Source organism: Eulemur rufifrons, chromosome 16 (genome assembly GCF_041146395.1).
Source record: "Eulemur rufifrons isolate Redbay chromosome 16, OSU_ERuf_1, whole genome shotgun sequence".
Lineage (NCBI taxonomy): Eukaryota > Metazoa > Chordata > Mammalia > Primates > Lemuridae > Eulemur > Eulemur rufifrons.
Window position 1 is genome coordinate 42775339 of NC_090998.1, and position 27171 is coordinate 42802509.

Genomic DNA, 27171 nt, shown 5'->3' on the forward strand with positions numbered 1-27171 from the left:
TAATTAACTTCCATTCCTCTTGTTGTTGAAGCCTACGTCCACTTATCCCAGTACTCAGTGGAGCTGAGAAACAGCAGGTTCCCAAACTTCGTTTGTTTATAATCCTTCAAAGTTTGGCACAGTGACAAGGCATTTTAGTTTCTCTCTGCTTTTGAGGGGTAGGGATGAGGAGGAAGACTTCCCGTTATAAAATCTTAGCTCTTGGCCTATTGCTTCTCTTTTCCCTTTCTCCTGTAACACTTAGCCCCACTCATCCCTTTTCCTCATTCTCACATCACCCCCGGCCCTAGACCTAGATCTAGGAGACCGTAGAAGCCCGGAACTCTCTTCACTGGCTGCAATGGGCTTCACCCGCCCTCTCTCCTTCTTGGCCCCGCCCAAGCCCTCAGCTGACCAATCGCGGCCCCAGTGTACTTGTATTGGTGATGTCATCTCACAGCCAATCGGACGCGGGCTGGGGCTGTGTGCGCACCGCCACTTGGCGCTGCAGAGGCCGGGTGCCGTCCTCCCCAACCTGAGCGAAAGCAAAGTCTGGAGGCAGAAGAGGGGGTCCTGGCCCCCAGACCTCTACTAGATGCCTCTTTTGGCCCCTCCTGGGCCATTTGATCCCTTCTCCTCTGCCTCTGAGCTGGATTGACCTCTCTCTAGTTAATTCATGGTTATTCCCCAAATTCCGTTTTACTGAGAAAACTGGGGCTGGGAGTGTTAAAATAATTTGCCCAATCTCTTGGCTTCTTTGAGCAAATTCTCCTGACTTTTATTCACTGCTTGAAGGTGGGAGGCCCTTCCCTCTCTGTTGAGCCGGTCTCTGTCTGGATAAGGATCCCCTGACTGCTAGCTTCAGCAAGCCCCTCCCCTACAGTTTCTAATTCTGTGTGGGAAGTTCATCCTCCTGTCTTGCTTCCATTCTATCAGGTGGGTTAAAGCTCATTTTGGAGAATGGCCCCAGAAAAAGACCAGAGAGGGAGTTGAATCTGCTTAGCCCCTCTAGAGGGCTCTTGCAGGGCCCCTTCCCCTCCCACGACACAGATTCAGGGTGGTTCCCTGTCCCTGCACCCTTAAGCCTCTTGCTAACCCCTTTTTCCCAAACAGGAGCCCCACCTCCTCAGAGCAAGGGGCTGGCCTGTGCTATTTATGTCCTTTCTGGGATTCTTCTGAGAACAGATTCTTGTTTTCAGTCTGATTCAGATGTGAAACTTTTCTGCAGCCTCTCACCCAGTTCCGGTAGGCTGGGTCTCTGCCTCATCACTCTCTTCTTCCTCCAGCCAGGCTCCTCCCCAGAGTTCTCTCTGGTCAGTTGCTCCGTTCTGCTGGGACCTAGAGAAGGAAGTTAGGGGCCAAAGAGGGAGTTGTTCCCCCTTAGGGGCCCTGGCCCTGGGGTCAGTATTTTGATACTCTGAAGTAGGAAACTTTGGTTCCCATGGCAAACCCTGTTCCTGTTCAGAGGATCCATCTCCAGGGCCCCATCCTCAGGTAGGTGCCAGGGATGAGGAGAGAAGAGGATAGCGATCAAGATCTGACATCCCCATATGTTTTGTGAGTGTGCGTGCTACCTTCTCCACCTTTTACTCCATCTTGTCCTTCATCTATTCTCCTCCCATTTCCATCTCCCTTTCCTTTGTATCACTTTCTCTTGACTATGGCAGGTGACTTAGCAGTGTCCCCCACCCCTCTTCCTGACCCCCAGCATGCTTAGGACCTCACATCCCTTTGAAATTTCCTTAAGAACCCAAACAAGAAATAGAATTCTCCTCTTAGCCCCCTGGCTTGAGGCTGCCCTGTCCTAAGCCCCCTAATTATGGTGATGTTTTCAGGAGCATGCGTACTGGAATTAGTGGAAGGGGCTTTGGAAATCCCCAGAACATCAGCCAAAGAAATGAACTGGTGGAAATGGCTGGGGAAGCTGAGCCCTTCTGAGGTGTTGGGGTTGTTACTGCTAGAAGTCTTCCCTTCCAACCTGGAGCTAGGAGAGACTGGGGCCTTCCAGGGGTCAGGATCTGAGGCTTTTCCTATAGTGCAGGGACTGAGGGTAAGGAAAGAAGTGGTGGGGAAACAGGGGTGTGGGTAGAGGTGGAAGGAATGTTGGGGGAAGCTTCCAGTTTTCCTTGGTGCTTGATGAGTACTGGGCAGGGTTGAGCATCCTGTTCTACAAGGAAAGGGACCATTTCCGTGCTGGATTCTCTGAGAGCTGAACAAGAGGTGAAATTAAGATTAATGTGAGTGGGGCAGAAGGGCTTCCTGCAGAAGAACAGGGAGGTGAGGACTTTGTGTGAGTCTGGGGAGATCCTAACTCTGAAGGACTTTAGAATAAAAGAGGCCTCTGCTAGGCCAGAAAGTACGGTGTGTATGTGGGGGAAAGGGGTTATTCGACTTCAAGAGGGTGCAGTTCAGCACCTGGATCCTTTCAGTTGCCCGAGTCCAGGTCCTCTTCTTGGACTGTGCGTTTGTGAAATTTATTCTTTAGTCTTTCCCTCCTTACCCCTTCCTTTTGGTGTCTGGATCATGTTGGATTCAGATTTCAGCAGAAGCTGTCCAAGAGCTCCTGGACAAGATCTAGAGGTGGGGGAAGGAGGAGCTTGGAGGGAAGCATGTGTTGAATGAAAGTCAACCTACCGCCTTACTCTTTTCTTCAGGCTTGCCAGTAGCATTTTGGGAATCCTGGCTGAGAAATCTCAATTGTGAGCTCTGGGAGGTAGCCTCACACCTGATTCATCTTCCCTTTCGCTTTTATTTATTCAATGAACTTTTACTAAGCATGTTCTGTGTGCTCTGAGGATGGAGGCCAAGATAAACAAGTCAGCACCATCAAGACACTCATGGTCTCCTATGGGCCGACTGTCACAAACAGTTAATTAAGGTTGGACTGACTGAGACTGAGGAAGCTGTGAGTTCCGTCCTCTCTCCAAGCTGATTACATGACTGGGCTTGTTCCGCCCTAACACCTTGGCTGTTAGGTTCCATTAGCTTGAATTGTAGACCTTTCCCACCTGCCTGAGATTGACAAGTTGTGAGACCTCAGACAAATCGCTTAACTTCTGCAATTGTAAAGGAAAGATTGTGGTCATTATCATTCTCCCATTTCCTGTTAGGACGCTTCCTAATTACCAGCCTCCATCCAAACTAGACTCACTCTTCTCTATCTGGACTTGGGAAAGAGAAGGCACCTGTTGGATTTGAAGGGATTGTGGTATGAGCTGGGTGGGATGATGTTGGTCAGTTAATTCCTCTTCCAATCTATTTATGGAGACCCATTGTATGTGCCAGGCCTTTTGCATATGTTGTTTCATTTAATCCTCTTATTCCCAGCCCTGTGAGACTGGTCTATCATCATCCTCACTGTTTTACAGATGAGGAAATCGAATCTCTAAAGGTTCTCAAACTTTAGTGTACATTAGAATCATCTGGGGTGTTTGTTGGAAATGCAGATCCCTGGACTGTACCCCCAGAAATTCTTGTTCAGCAGGTGTGGAGCGAGACCTAGAATCCATATTTTTAACATGTATCCAAGATGATTCTGATGCTGGTTGTCTACAGGCCACATTTTAATAAATACTGATTAAGAGTTAGTGAGTTGCCCAAGGGCTTACAGCAGGAAGTCATAGCTTTGAACCTGGGACTTCTGCCTCCTAGACCCCTCTGTGGCTGGGTACACCCCCGGAGCCATAGCTGCCTCCTGAGCCTTGGTTTCTGCTTTGTAAATGGAGACAGCAATTCCTTCCCCTCCTCCCTCCCTCATAGGCCCATTGTGAGGATAAAATGAGATAATGTAGGAGAAAGTGCTTTTTAAAATGTAGAGCTGGCAGCATTGTTAGCGGTTATGCAAATGGATGCAAATGAGCATCCGTGGGTGTGGCTGTTCACTTTGGGAAACTCTGCTGGGTTGTGAGTTTCAAGAGATGAGTCCAGAAAGAAACTGGAAGGACTTTGGTGATTTGCATTGAACCCCGGGGGAAGAGTTTTTGGTTGTAATAAGAGCTGAATGAACCAGAAGACCAGGGTGGGGGTCTGGGGGAGAGACGTAGGAGAAGAGGCCTTTCTTTCTTTCTGGGTTGTATGTTCCCAGAGTGGAGAGCCCTGGCCAGTGGGACTGATCAGGAGAGGGAAGCCCTGGTTTGTGGCTGGGTCCTGCATGCAGAGTGTACCTCTTTGTTCTGAAATCTCTGGGTGGGTACTCTGGGAGATACTGGCTCCTGGCCCCTTTCCAGCTCATTTGGCTGGGAAAGAGTTTTATGATGTGTTGCCTCTATTCCTCCTCCCTAATGAAGCCAGAGCTGGGGCTGAGCTTTGCTAAAACTGTCCTCCTCTTTCTTGTTAAACAACCTGCTGTTTCCACACGGAGACAGTACAGCAGGAAGGCTGGAAGTGAGATTTGAAGATAGCCCACCAAGGAGGCTGCAGTGCCATCCTCCAACTTCTTTGCCACTTTCCCTTCTGCCCCATTTGCTCTCTGACATGTCGGCCACGACTGCTGGGCCCTGAGGTGAGAGTTGGCTTGTGATGCTTCCTGGGGCTGGCTATTTTGGGCACCCCTATTCCAAAACTGCGGAGACCCTGGGATTCTAGAGCTCTTTCTGTTCAGGAATGCCATTGTTCTCCCTCCCCCGGCATCCCTCAGAATTGATGCTAATTCCAGTCTCCAGTTCCTGACTCATTCTTTTTTCCACCCTGACTCATAGGGTGACCTTGGGTTTCCGAAGCCCCTCTTTGTGGGGAATTGTGATGGCCAGCTTTTTATCCCCGTGTTGGCTTTAGATGGGGTGGGGCAGGGCTAGGGGAAGAGAGGAGGGAATGTTTAATTGCATTCATTAAAATCACTGTCTAAAGTCAGACAGCTTTGTTTGCTTGGTGACTGCCTGGGCTGGACTCACCAGATTTCTAAGAAGCCTCCCAGTTAATCACTGACCCCCCAGAATTCGTAAGTGTAAAACAGGAGGGCATTGTCCCTTCAGGCAAAGTACCCAGCAAGTGAGATCTCTGGCCCCACCCCATGGATTTTGCACTGGGGAAAGCTTTGGCTGGGACAGAGGCAGGGGGTGGGTACAGTAACTCTGCCAGAGGTTCCCTCTGGTGCAAGACTGGGGATGCAGGGGTTAATGCAGCTTTGTCCTGGTTGATGGATTCTGGAATCATAATCCATTAGCTCTGCCTGCATGGAGTGAGGCCAGGCGGAAGCCTTCAGATTGTTCTTTGTTCTGTGCTTTTGCCATCCCGCCAGGGACAGAGGGGCTCTGGGCATGTTCTCCCCGGCTCACCTGCCACCCAGCCAAGAGATGATAAAAGAATCGTGGGGGCTATTTTGATTGCTGTTGATCCCAAGCCTTCTCTTATGGTGGAAATAAGCAGTTTTAGCTCTTGGTTATTCAGACTATGAAACAGATCAACCAAAAAACATCACCTGCCTAATTCTGCTGGGGCCTGGCCGTTTAAACAAGAGTTTGCAGGAAACACTGGCTAAAGGAGGAGTGTTGAGAGGTCAGATGGTGGGTGAGGATGATGGAGTCAGGAATGCCAGGAATGCATTAAATTTTAGGGGTAGATACACTTAATACAGGCAGTGGCAATAGCCTGAGATAAAAATAAATTAGCTGCTATTATTATTAATGTTAGAATTATTTTATGGAAGACTGAGGATGTTTCTGTAAAATGGACCCTGTTAGAGGGTGTCCTGTTCTCACGACAAAGCAGCAGTGCCTAAGCAGGATGTTTGTACCTGTTCTCTATAGGCTGCGCTACATGGTGAAGCAGTTGGAGAATGGGGAGGTAAACATCGAGGAACTGAAGAAAAACCTGGAGTACACAGCTTCTCTGCTGGAGGCTGTCTATATAGATGAGACACGGTGAGAGAGAGACCTACAACTAACAGATAGGCGCAGTGTTCCAGAGACAGGGAGTAAGACAGAAAGCTGGAGATAAGGATGTATGACGGACAGGAAGAAAGGGAGAGGGTGGGGCCGATATAAAAAGCTCCAGGAAATACTGGCAGAGATAAAGGGGCAGAGGAATAGACAGAGAGATGCAGCAACAGACAAACACAGATATCAAGAAGGAGAGAAGACAGTTTCAGGGTTGGAAGGGACTTTAAAGCTCTTCTAGTCCTGACCTTCCCAGTGTGGAATGCTTCTAGACCTGCACTGCCCAACATGGGAGCTGCTGATTATAGGTGACAATTGAACGCTTGAAACATGGCGAGTAGGAATCGAGATGTGTACACAACATACATGCTGGATTTCAAAGACTTAGAAAAAAGAATGTAAAATAGCTCATTGATATATTTTTATATTGATTCCATGTTGAAATGATAATATTTTAGAGGTACTAGGTTAAATAAAAGTTATCTTTAAAATAAATTTCACCTATTTCTTTTTACCTTTTTAATGTGGCTACTAGACAATTTAAAATTTCATAATTTTATGAAATGGCTTGCATTTTATTTCTATTGGACAGTGCTGCGGTATAGCATCCCTGAAAGATGGTATTCCATTGCCTGCTTGAACACTTCCGTAGCTGGGATGCTCACTACCTCACATAGTGACCCATTTCAATGTTATTGGAGATGTTAGGTAGAGATACAGGATTAAAAAGATATAGAAAGAGAAAGAAAAGGGAGGGTTGGAGACAGCTGGCATGAGTGTTAGTGAGTGTGGGGTGTGGCCGGGTGCAGGGTCTCTAGGCTGTGGAAGAACCTATCTTTCCTCTATGACTGCCCTTCTGGGATCTCAGGCATATCTTGGACACGGAGGATGAGCTGCAGGAGCTGCGGTCAGACGCTGTGCCTTCAGAGGTGCGGGACTGGCTGGCCTCCACCTTCACCCAGCAGGCCCGGGCCAAAGGCCGCCGAGCAGAGGAGAAGCCCAAGTTCCGGAGCATCGTGCACGCTGTGCAGGCTGGGATCTTTGTGGAACGGTGAGGTTTGCCTGCACTCCGCCTCCCTCTCTGCCTCTAGCTGTGCCCCTGTTCCCAGCCACCTGTTCTTCCATGATCCCACCAGCCATATGATCCCCCGTGTCCATGGCTCATTCCCAGACCCCCACCTGGCCAGACCTTCCCTCCCCAGACCGTTATACCTGGGCTTCTTGTTTTTATTCTCTCTTAGGATGTTCCGGAGAACGTACACCTCTGTGGGCCCCACCCATTCCACTGCGGTCCTCAACTGTCTCAAGGTGATCCCTGGGTTTTGGGGAAAAAGAAGAGAAGGTTGGGGGATGGAGTAGCCTTTGGGACTTCTACACTCTGTTTGTGGCATAATTTTTGCCTTCCTTTTATTTATTTATTTATTTATTTATTTTTATTTATTTATTTTTTTTTGGAGACAGAGTCTCGCTCTGTTGCCCAGGCAAGAGTGCCGTGGCGTTAGTCTATCTCACAGCAACCTCAAACTCCTGGGCTCAAGCGATCCTACTGCCTCAGCCTCCTGAGTAGCTGGGACCACCATGCCCGGCTAATTTTTTCTATATATTTGTAGTTGTCCAGCTAAGTTTTTCCTATTTTTAGTAGAGACGGGGTCTCCCTCTTGCTCAGGCTGGACTCAAACTCCTGACCTCGAGCAATCCTCCCGCCTCAGCCTCCCAGAGTGCTAAGATTACAGGCGTGAGCCACCGCACCCTGCCTGCCTTCTCTTTTAACCGTTGTTCCCACGTTTGTCAAAACAACTTTTGGCCACTCCATAGGCAAATCCCTGCCTTCTTGTCTCTCCCATACTGAGAGATGTCTGGGAAGAAAGAAGTACACTTTACTACCTGGTTGTTTTCCTACTTTCCAAGTCCCTGAACTCATTGGAAAGTCCTCCTTGAAGTCTAACTTCAATCCTTGCTGCTGCTGGAAAGCGACCTAGTCCATTGTTTCTCCACAGAACCTGGACCACTGGTGCTTTGATGTCTTTTCCTTGAACCGAGCAGCAGATGACCACGCCCTGAGGACCATTGTTTTTGAGTTGCTGACTCGGCATAACCTCATCAGCCGCTTCAAGGTTGGGCAGCATTCTACCTCTGCCTCCAGGCAGGATTCCGCACTCCTCTCATTCTTGTTCTAAAGGTTCCCAGCAAGCAGATTCTGTGGGCTCCCTCGCCCAGTCTCACCACCAGGGAAGTCTCCCCATGCCCACCTCGAGTCTAGCCTTTCTTTCGCTTGCTGTGTCCCAGCCCCAGACTTCGTAGATTACTTTCTAGGGGAAGATTCTAGGTCTGCAGCTGTCTAGCCTGGACTCCGCTCTCTCCCGCTTTGCTTTTTTCCCCTAACTTGCCCTCTCCAGACTGGCTTGGAGCTCTCCTCCCCTCTCAGCTGTTCTGCCTCCTGCCTGTGGACACCAGAGGCCTAGAGTCCAGATGCTGTCAGCAGTGCCCTTTGGGACTAGAGTCTCTGTGTTTGTTTCCTGTGGGGGGAGAGGGGACAAAATTGGCCACTTCCCTCACCACCCCCACCCACCCCAGCTTTAGTCTCTGTGCCAGGAATGTTATGGAGAGAATCAGCTCCGGGCAGGGCAGGGGGGGGGTGTGAACCCCATTTGTTCTTCATCTTGGCTGGCCAGGAAGTATAATGTGGAATTAAAGTCCTCTCCTATGGAATTAAAGTCCTATGACAGGAGGGAGCATCTTTTGGGAGGGAATAAAGGCAGGAAAAAACACTGTCACATAAAAAAACACGTTTGGAAGGGGAGGGTGAGGGGGGTTGAAGGGTTGCAATGGGGATATTGGGTCAGTGCTGGGGGGCAGTAGATGTTAGATGGGGGGAGGAGTCCAGTTGGAGGGTCCCCACCCAGACCGGCTCTGGGAGGTCATTCCACCCACCCCCTTTCTCCGCTTGACTGTAAAAGACTGTTCTTGCGTGTGAGCCTTTTCTCCACCCTCCACTCCTCCAGCGAATCCCAAGAGAGTTTCCACAACTTTCCTGAGATGCTCGGTTGGGATTTTCTTCAGTGTCTTCCTGAGACCTGCCTTGTGCAGTTTCACTTTCTTCTTTCCAATCCTGCCCTCTCCAGGACAGAGGATAGCAGAGCCCTCTTTTTCCTAAGACTCTTCCCAGCTCGCGTTTCTCCAAACTGGTTCTCACATTTCAGACACCACCTTCTCCTCAACTCTACTGTCTTACCTGAAGGATTGAGTGGGTTGGGCCCGTCCCCAGTCTGCCTTGCTCCAGGGCAGTTAGGGGAAGATGGGTGCTTAGTGCTTTGGTTTCCCCTGACGGTAGTGACCCGGTGGGATCCGGGTCTCCACATTCTCTTCCTGGGCACCTAGCCCCTCCCCTGCTCCTCCCTTTCCCTTCCTTTCCCTCCAGGGACTCCATGGCAACGCAATAGCAAGGGCAGTTGTCATGGAAACAGTCCTTTAAAATTCCCTGAATTTGGGGCACAGCCCTCCAGGGGTGCGGGTGGGGGATGTTAGGGTCTGACTGACTAGTGGCACATCTTCTGTGCCTCTTGTCACTCTGTTGCTCATCTCTACAGAAGCTTCCCCCAGTCCTGAACCTTGGGCCCCTCCCAGCCTCGGAGATTCAGGGACAGGTGAAGACACCAGCCCTGCCCTCTGGGAGCCCTGGGCTTTTTGAAGGAGGCAGACATACTCCAAGAGCATGTAGAGACAGGGACAGGATTGAGAGTAGCTGGCCAGACCTCGGGCTCCTGGTGCTTTGTGTGTGCGTGTATTGTGGGACACAGGTGTGGGTGTGTCAGTGTATGTGGAGGGGAAGTGGTTAGAAAAGGCTTCTCCGAGGAGAGCTGATCCACATCTGTCTGGAAGGGTCCTCTTTAGGTCACCTGATTCTTTCCCCTGCTTCTGAGCCCTTTTCCATGGTATTGGATTTGGGAATGGAGTTGGGGAGGTTGGAAGGTAGGAGGGAAGATTTCTTTCCTTTTCTTAAAAATCTCCAGAGAAATAATAATAATTGTAGCTATTCTTTAGAGAGCGCTTGCTAAGTGCCTTTTACTTATCTCATTAAATTCCAGGTAGGTGATATTATCTTTATTCTGCAATTATGTATCTGAGGCACAGAGAGGCAGGTGACTTGCCCAAGGTCACACAGCCAGCAGGCGATAGAGCTGGGATTTGAGCCCAGACTCTTCTGACTGCAGAGCCCATGTTCTCTCCCAGTGCACGCTGCCCTCTGAAGAACGGTGGGATTGCTGATTGCAGTCCTCAGTCGCTGCCTCAATACATCTCGATTTCTTCCCACTTCTGTAGATTCCCACTGTGTTTTTGATGAGTTTTCTGGAGGCCTTGGAGACAGGCTATGGGAAGTACAAGAATCCTTACCACAACCAGATCCACGCAGCTGATGTCACCCAGACGGTCCACTGCGTCTTGCTCCGCACAGGGATGGTGGTAGGTGCCTGGAGATCCCTCTTCTGTGATTCAGGGTCTGTGGCTGCAGAACCGGAAGTCTAGACTGTGCTCCCATTTCCATTTTTCTCTCTTTGGTTCTTCTTTTTTGGCATCCCAAAGCCTTTATGGAGTCAAGTTGGAGAATTCAAACTCTAGAGAATTCCTGGGTGGACCAAAACTTCATGGGCAGTACTGGGGACATGTCCTGGGATGCATGTTGGGAGGAGGAAGGTCCTTGGCCATTCCAGGAGCTGAGAAACCTGGCTGCCATAACCTAGGAGCTGACCTTGAAGAATGTAAGGGATGGGCTAGGTCATCTAGCCTGTGTGTGGAGGTTCCTGGGCAGTGACCGGCAGGGGTCAGCTTACTCTCATCCTCTGTCTCTTTCCCCTAGCACTGCCTGTCAGAGATTGAGGTCTTGGCCATCATCTTTGCTGCAGCCATCCATGACTATGAGCACACAGGCACCACCAACAGCTTCCACATCCAGACCAAGTGAGGGGTGGGGATGTGGCGGTGACAGGAGGAGCCAGGTGGAGGTGGGGGTGGTTGCCAGAGTCTCTCCTTACAGGGGGCTGGACTTGATGACCTTTGGTTTTGCAGGTCAGAATGTGCCATCCTGTACAATGATCGTTCGGTACTGGAGAATCACCACATCAGCTCTGTTTTCCGAATGATGCAGGATGACGAGATGAACATTTTCATCAACCTCACCAAGGATGAGTTTGTGTAAGCAGAAGCCAGTATTTGGCATCCCTAAGAGGCTCCCTTATCCCAGCCCCCTTTTCCCACATCCTGGACCTCCTGCCCAGCAGTGGCGAGGGGGCTGATCGCTTCTCTCTTTCTGTCCATTCAGAGAGCTGCGGGCCCTGGTCATCGAGATGGTGTTGGCCACAGACATGTCCTGCCATTTCCAGCAAGTGAAGTCCATGAAGACAGCCTTGCAGCAGCTGGAGAGGTGGCATCTGGTGGGGTGTGGCTGGGGCCAGGCCAGAGGGAGGGGTGTGTGAGTTGGGGCTTGTACCCATGGGTAGCTGGTATGATCTTTACCTGGATGTAGAGACTGTCCTGGCTCCAGGTACCTGAGTGTGTCTGTGTGTGTGTGTGTGTAAGCGTGTGTGATGTGCGTGTGTGCGTATGGTCTTGGGTTTATGCACAGCCTAGGTGGCTGGTCTGCAGGACAGAACTTTGGGCCAGGAATCTGACATGGGGATTCTCACCGCAGCTTCAGGACAGGCTCACTCCAAAGTGTTGGGAAATTCATCCACCTCTTTTGTACTCCGGTTTTGTTATCTGTGAAATGGTAAAAATGATACGCCTCCCTCCACAACAGCTTGCCACCAGTTCCTACTCTAACAGAGCTATTGCGAGAGTCATGTGAGGTAAAAAAGAAAAACAAAACACAGAACAAACTCCATAATTACATATAATGTTGCTTAAAAGTGGGTGGGTAGGCCGGGCGCGGTGGCTCACGCCTGTAATCCTAGCACTCTGGGAGGCCGAGGTGGGCGGATCATTTGAGCTCAGGAGTTCGAGACCAGCCTGAGCAAGAGCGAGACCCCATCTCTACTAAAAATAGAAAGAAATTATATGGACAGCTAAAAATATATATAGAAAAAATTAGCCGGGCATGGTGGCACATGCCTGTAGTCCCAGCTACTCGGGAGGCTGAGACAGGAGGATCGCTTGAGCTCAGGAGTTTGAGGTTGCTGTGAGCTAGGCTAACGCCACGGCACTCACTCTAGCTGGGGCAACAGAGTGAGACTCTGTCTCAAAAAAAAAAAAAAAAAAAAAAAAGTGGGTGGGTGTATATAAATGTGTAAGTGAGACTGGACTGTGTTCGTGTGTGTCCTGAAGGTGTGTATTAATCTCTGTGTCTGATGCCTGTGTGTGGGAGAATGCAGTGTCACAGCGGGTCATTGTGGGGGTATAATGATAATAACCATTATTATTATAAATAATATCTCCTGAGCACTTATCATATGCCAGACACTCTCCTAAATGCTTACATGTTGTATGTCATTTAATTCTCAGAACAACTCAACATGTGGTAGAGTCATTTCCATTTTAGGGTTGAAGAAAATGAAATATGGAAATTTTTTTCTTTTCTTTTTTTTTTTTTTGAGACAGAGTCTCACTCTGTTGCCCGGGCTAGAGTGAGTGCCGTGGCGTCAGTCTAGCTCACAGCAACCTCAAACTCCTGGACTTAAGCGATCCTACTGCCTCAGCCTCCCGAGTAGCTGGGACTACAGGCATGCGCCACCATGCCCGGCTAATTTTTTGTATATATATATATTTTAGTTGTCCATATAATTTCTTTCTATTTTTAGTAGAGACGGGGTCTCACTCTTGCTCAGGCTAGTCTCGAACTCCTGACCTCGAGCGATCCACCCGCCTCGGCCTCCCAGAGTGCTAGGATTACAGGCGTGAGCCACCGCGCCTAGCCAATATGGAAAATTTAAGTAACTTGCTCAGTGTCACACAGCAAGTGTGTGGCAGGTATAGTGGGGATTCGAGCCCAGGCCCTTTGATTCTAAGAGCCTGAGTTCTCAGCTACTAACCTGTGCTGCTACCTATAAACATGTGGGTGTGTGTAGCCTTGGAGAGTGTTTGAAGCTGTGTGGAACGATGTGCTCGTATGGGTCTGAGAGAGGGTGTGTGATGGGAAGTTAGGAATAGTCCAGGTTTCCTTTCCCTAAAAGATCAGTCTCCCTTCCCTTGCCACCTGCCCCAACCAGGATTGACAAGTCCAAGGCCCTGTCTCTACTGCTCCATGCTGCTGACATCAGCCACCCAACCAAGCAGTGGGCAGTCCACAGCCGCTGGACCAAGGCCCTCATGGAGGAATTCTTCCGCCAGGTAGCGTGGCATCTTTGCCCACCCTCTGCCCATGGGGCCTGCTCTCCCCTTTTGCTCTCCGAGTTCCCTACTCCAACTCCAGATCTTTATTCAGCTACCCGTAGCTTCTGACCTGATCCTAAATCTGTGGGATAAAATCTCATTATCTTAAAAGCTTAATAATAGCTGCATTCCATTTGCATATCACTCATTTCCAGGTCAAAGGCAAAGAAATTCCTTACCTCCTTCAACTGCCCCCCACCACCTCTAGCTGCACCCCAGATCTGGTAGGTCTGCGGTATCCTCTCCAGCTTTCCCACCCTGTCCTTTCTCCCCCAGGGTGACAAGGAGGCAGAGCTGGGCCTGCCCTTTTCTCCTCTCTGTGACCGCACTTCCACTCTGGTGGCACAGTCCCAGATTGGTGAGTGTCCTTTCCTGCGGGGAGGAGAGGACCGGGAAGGGGAAAGGATGCTATCTGGGCCTGGGCCAGGATTGCTCCAAGCCCCCAGCCCTGCAAGCCATTCATCCTGCAGAGGCAGGCCTGCTGTGCCAGAGCACGGTGTCCTGTGGGGGAGGCCAGGGGATGGCAATGGTAGGGAGGAGTTCTCTGGGGTCACCAAGACGTCATCCCAAAGCCTATCCCCAGTGGGAAGTTGTCAGGCCCAGGTTACCTCTCCACCCTGTTTTACATGCAGGCAGGGGTCCCGGCCGTGCCCAGCCCTCCACATGAGAATAAGACATCCTTGTTTTGTTGCTCCCTCTGCGGCAGGTTTCATCGACTTCATCGTGGATCCCACATTCTCTGTGCTGACTGATGTGGCCGAGAAGAGCGTCCAGCCCCTATCGGATGAAGACTCCAAGTCTAAAAACCAGCCCAGGTGAGGGTGGCTGGGGTAGCCAGGTCCCCTGGTTCTGGGGGACGGAAGCTGGACTCACAGAGAGGCCTGACTCACAGGGAGGGGGTGCAGCTGTGGTGGGGGCGGCAGGGTGGCAGGCTGCTCCAAGCTTGGGAGCCCTTCCGCTGCTTGTCACACAGTCAGGGGCAGAAGGATGGGATCAGAAGGGTATGACCTGCACCTGTGCTCCTTTGCACCGTATTTTTTGTTTCCTCCTTTAGTTCTGTCTTTTTTGGCTTTTGGCTAAATTTGTTTGTCTTTTCCTTCTCCTAGGGAGAAGGTGTGGAGAGGGAGGGGTGAAATTAGCGGAGAAGGACAGGGACTTGGAGGGTGTCTAGTAGAGGGAGAAGAGGAGAAGGATGAGGCTCCCTGAACCTCTTCCTGGTCTTCCATCTCCTCCACTCTGGGGGCTGTGAAGGTGGTTCTGCAGTGGCCTGAGTCTCACCTCTGGGGGTGTGTGTGGGGTCCTTCTAGCTTCCAGTGGCGCCAGCCCTCTCTAGATGTGGAAGTGGGAGACCCCAACCCTGATGTGGTCAGCTTCCGCGCCACCTGGATCAAGTACATTCAGGAGAACAAGCAGAAGTGGAAGGAACGGGCTACAAGCGGTGCGTGATGTTGGAGGGTGGGGAGTGCTTGCGTGAACGGCTAATGGCGCAGCGGCAGGTCCACTGTTCTTAAGCCCCTGGAGCAACCCTTGGTTGGACTCCTAGAGTCGGGAATTAGACTGACCAGACTAATGTTAGATCACAGGAAAGACTGGCTGAATGGCCTGGACTTTTCCAGAATGGGGGCTGGATAGACGATAGATAGGGACAGCCATAATATTCCACAACCCAGGGGACCCCGTGCACATTATGGTCTCTGCTAGTGGTGTCCTTGGAGGTTTGGGTAACTTGGTGGCCCTGGCGAGGAAATGTCTTCCTTTATGGGGGAGTGGAGGTTGTGAGTTTTAGCAAAGCCGGAGAGGCTCTTCCCAAGTGGGGATGGGTTGAATGTAGCTGAGCTTGAAGGCAGAGAGGTGGATGAGAATCCCTTACTTCTTTCCACATACATTTTGGGTTCTGGGGAAGAAAACTTCTTGGTCTAAGCTCAACTTTATGTTCCCCTGCAGGCATCACCAACCAGATGTCCATTGATGAGCTGTCCCCCTGTGAAGAAGAGGCCCCGCCTTCCCCTGCCGAAGACGAACACAACCAGAATGGGAATCTGGACTAGCCCTGGGGCTGGCCCAGGTGGGCCTGCTGTGGGGGGAGTCGGGAGAGCTGGGCATGGGACGTAGCATCTGGGATGGGTCATCTCTGGGGTCCAGTGGACGTGAGGTTCTCCCTCCCTCTTTCCAGGCAGTAAAATGGAGGAAGTGAAGATAGACTTGAACTAGGGTGTGGGTGGGCAGGGAAATCTCCCGCCCTCTTTTGTCCTACAGCCCCAGCAGGAAGAAAGGAGGCAGCTTCTCAGAGCTCAGGGTGGGGCCTGCGCCAGGCTGCAGCTGGCCGGCACAGCACCTTGGTGGGTGAGGGCAGAGCAGCGCAGCCAAGGCACAAGGCTAAGTGAGGTCTGTTGAATGTGACTCTGATTTCAGCCCCCACTCGCACTCTTAGCTGGTCACCCTTTTGAAGGGCATTTGTTTGCACAACTATACTCAAGACTGAGTGGGGACTGGGACTTGGAGAAGGACGGTCAGGCCAGAGACGAAGGGAGAGGTCAGAGCACTGAGGTTTCTCTTTCCCCAGGTCCTCATTGAGTCCAGTGTTCGACATCATCAGCACCATCCATCAGGACTGGCTCCCCCATCTGCTCCAAGGGAGCATGGAGGTTGTGGAAGAGACAACCCACCCGAAGGCCACATGCCAGAGATTGTGGGGTTGGGGGAAGGGTCCCTCCCCACCTGACACCCATTGGGGCATACATCAATGTCCCGGCAGCAAGACTGGGGAACTTCAGGCTCCCAGTGGTCACTGTGTCCCTCCCCCCAGCCTCTGGGCTCTCCCCATGGCCAGATGGCTGCCTGGGAAGGGAGAGCTTCATGGGGCTTCCCAGGGCCTGGGGGGGAGGGTCAGAGATGCCAGCCCCTTTGGCCCTCCCCTGTCCTATTTGCCTCCAAGTTTCTAAGCAATACATTTTGGGGGTTCCCTCAGTCCCCCACCCCAGATCTTAGCTGGCAGGTCTGGGTGCCCCTGCTCCTCCCCTGGGAAGGGCTGGAATAGGATAGAAAGATGGGATTTTTAGAGCCCTGTGTGCAGGGAGGGACTGGAGTGGGCTCCTTCAGGGCATGGTACCTTTCCAGGACCTGGGAACGGGGAGGCGTCCTCTTCACTCCAGACTCGTAGTGCTTCAGCCCATTCCCAGTCTGACCCCTGCAATCTTCCCTCCCTCCCACTCTGAAACAGTGACTGGGGGAAAAGAGGAGCCATTGGGACCAGGGCCTGAGGTCTTTCCTGCAGCCCTCAAGAACTTGGGACTGGTCTGGGCCCTTGGGGCTTGTCACTTGCCCTGGCTTAGTCCCCCAAGGTCTTTACCTCCCTCCTCTCCCCCGGGGGCTGGGAGGCTCCCATCCGACCAATGTCTGTAAAGTGCTTTGAGATCATCCCAGCAAAGCATCTTCAGGATGTATCTTAAGGCAGGAGAGACCAGCTGGGTTGGGGTCAAGGGTGCGTGGGGAGGGTAAGGTATAATCCAGGAATCCTGTGGGTCCATTCCCTCCCTCCATCTCTCAGAACTGGCCCGGCTGCAGGCACCGAGAGGCTCCTCCCCTGGGACAAGTAGAGAGTGGTGGGTGAAAGGCAGATGGAGGAGGGGCTCAGGGCTGCCACTGGCATGGCCTCTGGAGAGACCCCGGCCAGGCCCGGTGCCCCTTCCTCCCCTCAGGCTCCTCCTTGCTCCCACCTTGCCCCAGGAAGGGCCACAGTCCAGGTGACTGCCCTTCTCCTTTCTTGTAAATACCAACCATGCATTTGTACAGTGGGCCCTGTTTGTGTGAAATCCATATCCATGGTCTCTTAGACCTGCCACCCTGATACCTGTCCTCCCACCCCACCTTTAGTGGGGCAGAGACGCATGTGACTCACCCCTGCCCATGGTCTCCCAGACCCCTGCTATAGCCAGAGATCAATAAAGAAGAGAGACCTGGTCTGGCTGTCTGGTATTCACTGGGTGGATGTTGGCTGAGCATCTTCACATACACTACTGTTTTAAGCTTGATAAAATCTGGGCAAGGTGTTCCCCCTATTTTATACCCACACACGTATTTATATAAATGTATGGATGTGTATGTGGCCAAGCTGAGGCCCAGAGACACGAGGCCTTGCCCAAGGACACACAGCAGGTGCAGGGCAGAGCTGGGACCCGACACTTCTCGGGCTCTGCTTTTTCCTCCACACCACACTGCTGCTTCAGCAAGGAGGGGAAAGAAGCTTGCCTTCCCTGCTTTCGTCTCTCCCCCCCCACCACCTAGGAAAATCAAAAGCAGTGGCAGGAGAGGCCTGGCTGTGGGAGCTGAGGAAGTTTCTTCACTTATGCTTGTTTTGGTCTAATCTGGGCCCCTCAGTATCTAGAACAAGGGGAGAGATGTTCCTACTCCCAGCAAGGCCCTCTTCATTCACAGCCACCTTGTTCTCTATCCGTCTTTGCTAACGGGTTGGAATAAGGGACGTGGTCTCGGAGCTGGAGGAGGGAACACATCCTGAAGTCTGGGAATCCAAAAGGAAGGCAGCTGAGGTTTGGAGGGCAGGCAAGGAGGCACCCACACAAACACCCTCTTTCCCACGGGCCAAGCGCCAGGGCGCAGTTCCCCCTGTGTCCAGCAGATGGCGCCCACAGCACAGTCACAGCTGGACGTGGCTCGGGCCTTAAGGGCTCCAAGTCTTCCAGGTGCAAGGCACGCCTGCCGGTGGTCAGATCTTTCCTCAATTAAAAAAGAACCTGGGGCTTTTCTTCCTTCTTGGCACCCTGGAAATTAGTCCTGCCTATCCGTGGGAAGAGAGACCCCCCATCTGTCTCCCCACAGCAAGTAAAGGCAGGGATAGAGGAACTCCTCCCTCCTCCCCAGAGACAGCTGAGTGGGAGGGGAAGGGGCTGTAAGAGCAGGACAAGAGGGAGGGAAAGGATTCTCTGAGTCGTGAAAGAAGGAAAGTGCCAAAGACCTAACAACAAATTTATCACTTTTTAAAAACAAAATTTCCCCAAAAGTGAAGAAATAAGAAAGAGATCCAGTGTCCATGCATTCCCAACTGCAGTCTCGATTCCGGGCCACCTCCTCCTCTCTCAGACCTGCTGTGGAGGAAAGAGGCAGAAGGAGGTGAGAGGCCAGAGGGTGAGAGGTCATTTTGTCCCCTCCCCTGCTGACCATCCCATTTGTCAAGCACCTAACTTCTCAGGAAGTATGTTCTGATGTCTGGTAACAGTGGCTGACTCTTGTCCAGTCCACGTGGGGGAAGTGAGGATTATAAAATCAAAGCTCGGGAAGTTATGGATGCATCCACCTCCAGACAGGGAGGGACACTGCCCACCCAGCCTGGGCAGGTGAGGATCTCCCTTTGGGTTCCAAGTGCCTAAAGGCATTTGATAAAGTCAAAAAAATACATGGCCCACTTCTATCACCCATTCCAGGAGTCAGAAGTCCTACATAAAGTCTAACCTCAATCCTTCCTGCTGCAGCTTAATCCCATTTCTCTTTGTCAGAGATGCAAGTTCTCTTACCATAAAGGATAACTTTTCAGTGACTCAAGTTGGTCCTTTGTTCCCCTTTTTCTGGGCTCCAAATATTAGCCCCTTACTCTTATCCACACAGCTTGCTTTCCTGTAGACCTGGCAGCCCAGCCCTGGGGTCTTACCGAGTTGGTCCCCTGGGAATCCAATGGTGGTATATGGGTTGAGGGTTCCTCTGTGCTGGGCTTCTCACTGCCCCTCTCCTGAGTTTTAGGGATGGATTCTGCAGGCTCTAAGGACGGAAAATGGGTGGTGGAAGAGGTAGCATTTATGAAGGCCTTGGAGAGAAGGGATTGCTTCTGCTTACCACATCCCATACCCCAGTGGCGCCTGATAGGGGCCCAAGACTCAGTTGGGTGCAATTGGGCAAGACCAACAGGGTTTTTTTCTCTGATCATGATTACTACTATAGGTTCGCTATTTTTTATCTATCTGCAATCAGAAAAAAAAAGAAAGAATAAACTCTCCTACAAAAGTTAAACAAAACTTGGGTATAAACTCAATGTGTGGCTAAACCTGACCTGAACTGATATGAAGCTATTTTTAGTCTTTATTATTTATCTCATTTAGTGAGACCATTTACTGGATTGTGGAAATATTAATGTGTTTGATTACAGGGTACTGTACTGGAGCTATTAGGCAAGATACAATATATATACTATATCACCTTCATAATATTAGAAAAATTCTGAATTCTGGAATACATTTAGGATAGAGAGATGGTGGACATGTATGAGACCACTGCCACCAGCTTCCATTTATTGTATTCTTTGTATGTGTCCAGTGCTATGCTAAGAACCAGTCTCATTTAATACTCACAAACAACCCAATGAAGTAGGCACCATCATTATAATTTCATAGACTGAGGTTAAGTAAGTTGCTCAAGGCCTCTTGGCCAGTAAAGTGACAACATTCTAGCTTGTGAATGCTGTTCCCCTTAAGGTAGGTTCCCCCAGGCAGCCTCAATAGGGATCTTTGAGGTCTGAGTTGGGAGGGCTTGGTCGGTTGGTAAGGAAAGGGAAGATTTAAATATATGCAAAACATGCAAATATACCCGTATCCTTGAGATAGATTTTGGCTGCTACTAGACCTCGCCCAGGCTCCAGCTCTTTCTCCCTCCCCCAGTAGATAAGGCTTGCTTCCTGCCAGGCTGGGAAGCAGGGTGTCTGGGGCCCTCCCCAGCCTGAACATACTTTGTGCTGTCCCAGAGGTGCCCAGCCTTGACTCCGCTCTGGCGCCTGTGATCCCAGCTGGGCAGGACTCCTGGGTCCCTGTGCTCTCAGCGGCTTCCTCAGGCTCCTCCCCTTGTTCCTGTTGCCCCAGGTGATGTTCAACCATCATCTGGAGCTCTGGGGGCACAGAGAAAGGGAGAGAACACTGGACATGACTTCCTAGAGTCTCCCCTGTGGACCCCCGAATTCAACAGCTCCACTAAAGGGTCAGTACACATTGCAGGTGTTTGACTTTCCCATACACTGAGATCTGAACTAGGAGGGGACATTAGCTGGCCAATAAGGATGGAGGAAAGCTAGACCGTAAACAGTACTTCCTTCACAGGTAAGGGACTGGTAGGGTAAGAGCCTTTAAGAACAAAAGAGGCCAGGCGCAGTGGCTCATGCCTGTAATCCTAGCACTCTGGGAGGCCGAGGCGAGTGGATCGCTCCAGGTCAGGAGTTTGAGACCAGCCTGAGCAAGAGCGAGACCCTGTCTCTACTAAAAAAAAATAGAAATTATCTGGCCAACTAAAATATATATAGAAAAAAAAAAATTAGCCGGGCATGGTGGCGCATGCCTGTAGTCCCAGCTACTTGGGAGGCTGAGGCAGGAGGATTGCTTAAGCCCAGGAGTTTGAGGTTGCTGTGAGCTAGGCTGTCGCCACGGCACTCACTCTAGCCAGGGCAACAAAGTGACACTCTGTCTCAAAAAAAAAAAAAAAGAAAAAAGAAAAAAAGAACAAAAGATACTCAGCTTGCTGGGCTACATGGTTTCCCCTGGGGGCAGGAGGAAAGACTCAATGGAGATTCAAGAACTATTTGAGTACCTTCTATGTGCGGTGCATTGTGCTGATGAGTTCACATATTTTATTTATCTGACAGAGTGAGGCAGTACTCAAGGCTCAGTAGGTTAAGCAGTTTCTCCAAGGCCACTCAGCCAGTCAGTGGCAGAGCTGGGATTCTGGCCTCAGGTGTCTAGCAATAGCCCCACTATGATAAAGGCAGATTCAATGACCTCCCTTCTAAAGGGGTCATTAGGTCTACTCTCCAGTTTCAGGCACAGAGGAGGAAAAAGGGATGGGAAGGGTCTTCCGCACCTTTCATTGTGGGTGTGATCCTTGTCATCTTCTTCCGTTGCCGTGGAGACATTGCCAAAGTGGACTGCAAAGGACACAGAGCACAGTTGGGTGCCAGCCCCCTTGCCCTCCTCCTCCGCCTTGCTGTGCTTTTGCACTGGAGCTTGGGGGTAGGTGTGAGCTTCAAAAGGTGGGGGAAGAAAATTCCTGCTTCCCCAGCCACCTCCACAGTGGTGAGCAAGAAGACTGAGGGGTGCATGTGTGGGGGGCATGTGATCCACTCATGCACGTTTGCAGGGGTGCAGGAAAGAGGGAATTAGAAGATCCTAGAGATGGAAGGCAGGGTTTTGAGGAGAAATCCCCTGATGAATCTGTGGGTTCTCTGGGCGAGGCTGAGTGGGAGGGACTAGCTCACCTTGAGAAGTGGGTTGGGGATCCGGTCTTCATCTACTTCTGAGGGGAACAGGGAAAGAAGGCGGTGATCAGGACAGGAAATCCAGGCGTCCTCATAGAGCTGACTTCCCAGGTGAGGAGACTCTGCAATCATCTCCTTCCTGATCTGTCCCTTACATCCACCGCCCCCCCCCCCCCCGGCCCCCCGCCCCCCGCCCTACTCCTCCTGCTCTGCTGGCTGCCTCTGTCCCCTGCACCTAGTCCTGGCCTTGACTCTGCCGTCCACATTCTTGCCTCAGACCTGGTGGTCCCGTAGGCAGGGTTTGTGGTCTTTTTGCTTTCCTTACCCCTCTGAAGTATCTGTGTCTTTCTCTTTCCAATTTCCCCACCCCAGGGCCAGCCAGAACAGAGCCCTGCATAGGAGGGAACACTGACAAAGAACAGGAAATTGATTCTGTGCAGGGTCCAGGAAGGTACAGTCATTTTCAGTAGTTGGAGGAAAGCTGGAGACCCAGGCCCTTGAATTCCAGTTCACCGTATCAGCCTGGCTGCCTCTCCTCCACTCCCGGGCAAGCTTCCCTGACATTCTCCGGGACCTTGCTCTCTCCCTAGACCTTGATGGGGATGCTGGTGACCAGAATCCCAGCTGCTCCCTGAGCTGTTTCTAACCTTCCCTCCCCTCTGGGGGCTGTGCAGACAGCTGATGGAGGCAGTCCCTCCCCCTCACAGCTGACACTGCCTCTGGGGGTGGGGGCAGCAGCATCCCAGTTGCTGGAGGAACCTGAAAGGCTGTTGCCGCAGCAACCAGCACTCAGTTGACCACCCCAATTCCTGGGGGGCCTAGAAGCCAGGTGGTCTCCCTCCCCTTCCTAGCACTGTTCCATCTTTCTAAAAGCGAAGGAAATCCTGCTCATCCAGGCCACTTTCACGCCGGGGACTGAGGTGATCCCTGCCTCCTCAGATCTGCCCTTCCATCTAGCACCCTCTTCTCCCACTGGGACCCCGCTGTCCGCGGCGGCCCCCACTCCCGTCAGAAACCCATCCTTTGGGTTACCTGGAGATGACTGGTCACTGGTCAACACAAGGGTGGCAGGGGTGGGGCGGCGTCTCCGAATCTGAGGGAAAGTGGGAAAGGGGGAAGAGGTCAAGTGCACGTGGAAGCATCAGTGCCCCACCCAACGCCACGCAGCAACACAACCCAGGCCAGGCTATTTACCACGCCACAGAAATCGCCACGTTACATTGGACCCACCGTCCAGGGCGGACATCCTTGGTTGGGCCCCTCCCCCTCCCCAGGGGCGAGCTACTCCTGAGGACCCCAAAAGACCAACTCCACTGCCTGCCCCCCATCCCCCTGTTCCATCTCTCACCTCCCCCTGGTTCTGCCCCAGCTCTCCATCTCAGCAGCTATATCTGCTCTAATGTATTGATCTCTGGCTTGCTGTCCTTCCGTCCATCCTGGATCAATGGTCAGAAATAACTTGAGAGGGCACAGGGTTTTCCCTCTGTCTCCCACCCACCCCTCAAGCAGACATTAACGTTTTGTGGGTCAGCGCCTGCAGAGAGCATCCCTCAAGCACTCCCAGCCTGGGAGCACAGCACAGCGAAGGAAGGTCTGAATGTGCATCTCCTGTGGCCTGTGCCCTCATCCTCTAATGTCCTCCCTATTCTTGGACACATTACCATTCTGATTTGTCAAAAAATAGGCTTCAGGGAATCCTTGTCATGGTAAACACAGTATGAGGTGGAGCCCTAGGCAGGACCCTGGTCAGGGACTAAAATTTAGCTGAAAAATCTTATTGTGGGCTCCTGGTCCCAATCTAGGAAATTAACATAGAAAGCTGATTGACTGCTGGGCCTCTGAGCCCCTCACCCTGCTCTTCTTTTGTCATGCTGCCAATAAAGTTGACTGTTGTTGAAGTTAGTCCAAAGACTCCTGGGAGATGTAGTTTTTTTCCTTTCTCTGGAGGCTCTAGAGGCTTGGCTGAGTAGAAGGATGGGGGTTAGAGTCCCTGCAGCTTCCTCTAGCTCAGAAGTGGGGAGGGAAGGCCAGTGAGGCTGGGAGGGGGGCTTAAATTATCCAGGACTGAGAGGAGTAGGGTGAGGACACTGAATGATCAAATCCTCATCTCTGTATATCCATTATTTAGTACCATCATCACTGGCAGTGGAGGATGTGGGGTGGTGAACGCTGTCCTTCTCTATGCTCAGAAAGTGGGTACCAGCTACAGCAAGAGGGGCTGTTAAAGCCTGAGCAGGGACTCTTCCCAAAGAAGAAACAGGATGCAGAGAATTGGGGTGTGTGGGGGTAGAGCACTGTTTTCCTAGGAGAATCCAGTGGCATCTGTGTTTGATGACATTTCAAGGTCCCCAGCAGTACCAGTCCTTTGTGTGTGTGTGTGTGTACACATGCATGCACCGCACAAACATTAACTGTGAGTTGTCTAGGGCTATTCCTGGTGCAAACGGGCTGGGGACCAGCAGGCGGGCACGTGTGCTTCATGTATGTGGGGTGGGGGCCATTCTTTTACTAGGAGATTCCTCCTCTCTTTTTCTTTCCATCCTGGGGTGGGGAGGTGTTGGCTGGAGAAGAGTGGAAGAGACAGGGAGAGGGTGGGGTGGGGATTAGGAGTTGAGATAACATCTGAGTTGGGAGCCTGAGAAGGAGGCTGCGAGTATGACGAGAAGGGCCTTTGAGAGGGCAGCAGGGCTCTGGGATCTTGGACAGGTCCTTTCCTTAACCTACTGCTTTGCCTTGGACAAGGTTTCTAAGCACTCAGAGTCCTTGAGAATTGTGATATCCTACAGCAGAGAGGAGGAAACTCAGACTTCCTGAAGCACCTCCCAGGCACCTGAACTACTAGGAAATAAGTAGATGGTCTCTTGCCCATCTTTGCCCTGCACCTACCCCTAATCCTAGCTCGCAAGGACCTTGACAGTGGTGCTTTCATCTCTGACTTATTTCTAAACCAGTCACGCTAAGGATCTGGAAGTTGTGGGCACCCTCCACTCCCTGCCACTCTGTGCTCCATCACTCGGAGCTTCCAAATCCTTTCACCCTCCCGAGTTGGTCTGGGTTAGGAGCACTTGCCAAGCCGGCAGCTTTTTGCCTGCACACTTGGTAACACAGCAGGAGGGGCTGAGGTTAGACTACAGGTAAAATTTCAAGCCTGGGACACAGATTTCTGATTAGAGAAAAGCAAGCCTAAGTCCCAGGTCTCTTTTTCCCTCTGCTCCTTAGCACTGCCTCATGCCCCTCCCTTGTCCCCCAGATCCCTGAACCAGCTGGCCTACCCCTCTTCCTCCCAACACACACCTACTACACCTGCCTCCTCCAAAAGCAAACAGATGCAGGTGTCAGGCCCTGGCTGTGCCAGTGGGAGGCAGTTCTCTTTGGAACCTCACCCCCAACCCCCAGAGCCCACACTCTCGAGCCCTCTTTTCTGGGTCTTAGCTAGTCCCCTGCCTCTGGGCATACCAGCCTTTCCCTTGACTCCAAGGAAGCACTTCCCATGCTAGTGGCTCTCCACCCTCCTCATCCTCAGGAGGTTTGTGAGTTCTCACCACACTCCGTCCTCTGGTCACACTTTGGAGGTCTGGAGATGTGGCTCAGCCCTGGCCAGGGAGAGGATGGAGACACCTACCCGCTACCTCCACTCTGGGAAGCTAAAGTTACAGAGGGTGTGTACCTGCCCTTTCCCTTCCAGAATCCAGACCTTATTCTGCTAAACAGCTGGAGCAACAGCAGCAACAAAACCACTCTCTCCAGCCCATCCCAAGAGGTGATAAAGTTTTTTCAGGTGTGGGTGCCCAGCCAGAGCCTGGCAGCTGGTTGGGGGAAACAGAGAAGTGACCTTGTGGGAAATCAATATTCTTTAGGAATGAGGATGTCTAGGCAAATGGACAGAGAACACAAAGAAATGGAGCAATGGTTAAATAAGCAAATATTTGGCAAATGAGCAGTAGTAAGGTTCACGGGTGGTCACCCTCTCCACACATATGCTCAGTCTTACCGAGACACACAATTGCTCACACTCTCAAACACTGCCCCCTCTGCCAGGCTGCTCTGAGCTAAAAATAGGCCAGGCCAGGAGGCTGGGCCAGGGCCCTGGACTCCCACCCCTAGAGCCAAGCCTGTCACTGTGCTTCTCCCTTGCATATTGTTCAGCTTGGACCCCAGCCCTTAGAAAGCCCCCACCTCTGGCCTCCCAGTGCCACTCACGCGTCCCACCCCCACTCCCCGCTCCCCGCTCCAAAGGGCAGGAGTTGGGAATAAGGACCATGTGCCCAGACTTGCAGAAGGAAGCCTCAGTCTTCAGACTCTACCAGCCTTCTCCCCAAAGCCCCAGCTCTCTCGGTTGTCCTCAGCCCCTTCCTGTCACCTCTCTGTGGAGCCTGGCAAGGTGGCCTCCACTTAGGAGGAGACAAGGAGAGCTGTTTCTCCTCTTCCAACTCCCACAGTCCCAGGCTCCCTCCATTACCGACCCCCTTCCGAGCCCCTCCCGCACTGCTGCTGGTACCCGCCAGCGCCGCCACGCCACCGAACTCAGAAACTCTGGCGGGGTCGACTGGGTGGGGGATGCAGGCTTGGTTAAGGGGGGAGGGGTCGAGGCCTCAGGCAGGCCCCCTCCCCCAGGGCTGGGGAGGAAGAGAGTGACTCGCGGGATAGGCATCGAGTGGAGGCGCTAGTCCTTTGGTCAGTCTCAAAGCAGCCCAGATGTGGAGATGTGGCTCTGACGGTGGGGGAGGGGACAGAAGACCCCCCAAACTGGGCGCGTTCGTCCTCAGAAGGGCGCACTGCTAAGGAAGGACTGGGCAGGGATCCCGGGTCCCACCGGTCCAGGGGGTCCTCGTTCATTGCTGGGCGAGCACCCTGCCGCCCCGCCCTGCTCCGCACCTGCTCCGCCGCCTCGGGGTCAAGGTGCGGCTCCAGCAGCGGGACCGTGAACTGGATCTTCCGGGGGCTGTTGTCTTGCTCCATGGCTGGGGCGGCGGCCGCTGGGTCCGCGCTGCGGAGGGAGGGAAGGCGGCGGGACTCGGGGCTGGGGCGGGCGCGCTCCCTCTCCGCTCCGCTCCGGCCCCGGCCCCAGCCCGGCGCGCTCGGCGCTCGGCTCCCGGCTCGCGGCTCAGCGATCCCGGCTCGCGGCTCGTGGGACTCCGCAGCCGCCGATTGGCTCCGCACCTGCCCCTCCCGGCCCCCTCCCCCCGCCCGGAACCTTAACCCCCTCGTGGCTGCGCCGGCGGCTGCGGGGTCACCGCCCCGCGGGCGAGCGAGTCCGGGCGTGGCCCGGTCACAGTCTTAGTCGGTGGACGGGGCAGATGCCTAGGTATCCTCAGACTTCTGGGCAGGGAGTGGGGCTGGGGAGCGGCTACGAAGAACTTCTTCAAGCTGGGGCAGGTTTTAGGGTCTGGGGAAGTGAGGGGCGCTGCAGGCGAGGAAGATTTCATTTATCATCTTAAAAGGGGTTGTGTTATAGAGAAAGATAGAAAGGAGATTTAGGTATGCAGCAGGAGGGATTAAGGTTAGACTCGGAGAGGGACTTTCCCTTGAGAGAAAAACCCTAGAGTGGAGGTGTGGGGTCTGGGCACCCGTCCTGTGTTCACTCGGCGGCAAGGAGAGGGAACTGAAGACCACAGCGGGTCTTCAGAGAGTGTCTCTCTTGAAGTGTGGATGGGAGTGGGTGGAGGGCTTAGGGAGAGAGGACCATCTGGGAACCGGCAGAAGGAGTAATGGGGT

At 52.4% G+C, this 27171-nt stretch overlaps 2 protein-coding genes across 8 annotated transcripts in view; one reads left to right on the plus strand and one right to left on the minus strand.

Moving 5' to 3' along the window:
• The window catches only part of PDE1B (phosphodiesterase 1B), a 28190-nt gene extending 11016 nt beyond the window's left edge, over window positions 1-17174 (plus strand). For 2 of the 6 annotated variants that reach the window (XM_069489679.1, XM_069489681.1), the window contains 14 exons: window positions 5724-5837; window positions 6721-6903; window positions 7094-7160; window positions 7850-7966; window positions 10173-10313; window positions 10708-10808; window positions 10917-11042; window positions 11170-11271; window positions 13052-13172; window positions 13491-13572; window positions 13921-14029; window positions 14522-14652; window positions 15159-15279; window positions 15778-17174. In XM_069489679.1, coding sequence (XP_069345780.1) covers window positions 5724-5837; window positions 6721-6903; window positions 7094-7160; window positions 7850-7966; window positions 10173-10313; window positions 10708-10808; window positions 10917-11042; window positions 11170-11271; window positions 13052-13172; window positions 13491-13572; window positions 13921-14029; window positions 14522-14652; window positions 15159-15262 — 1498 coding nt within the window. In that variant the 3' untranslated portion in view covers window positions 15263-15279; window positions 15778-17174. Of the gene's footprint in view, window positions 1-1304; window positions 1474-5723; window positions 5838-6661; window positions 6904-7093; window positions 7161-7849; window positions 7967-10172; window positions 10314-10707; window positions 10809-10916; window positions 11043-11169; window positions 11272-13051; window positions 13173-13490; window positions 13573-13920; window positions 14030-14521; window positions 14653-15158; window positions 15280-15777 lie in introns of those variants that run through there. The other 4 variants (XM_069489680.1, XM_069489683.1, XM_069489682.1 and 1 more) reach the window with 4 other exon arrangements.
• Window positions 17175-18183: 1009 nt separating this feature from the next.
• PPP1R1A (protein phosphatase 1 regulatory inhibitor subunit 1A) lies at window positions 18184-26575 on the minus strand. 2 transcript variants are annotated; one of them, XM_069490306.1, is made up of 7 exons: window positions 26332-26575; window positions 22489-22549; window positions 21457-21494; window positions 21063-21126; window positions 19945-20100; window positions 18877-18983; window positions 18184-18313 (listed from the first exon to the last, which is right to left on the minus strand). In XM_069490306.1, the coding sequence occupies exons 1-7, from the start codon at window positions 26413-26415 to the stop codon at window positions 18308-18310; spliced, it is 516 nt and encodes a 171-aa protein (XP_069346407.1). In that variant the 5' UTR covers window positions 26416-26575; the 3' UTR covers window positions 18184-18307. The 2 variants fall into 2 exon arrangements, with proteins under 2 accessions (XP_069346407.1, XP_069346406.1); XM_069490305.1 differs by having other exon boundaries at window positions 18184-18316; window positions 26332-26574.
• Window positions 26576-27171: the final 596 nt, after the last annotated feature.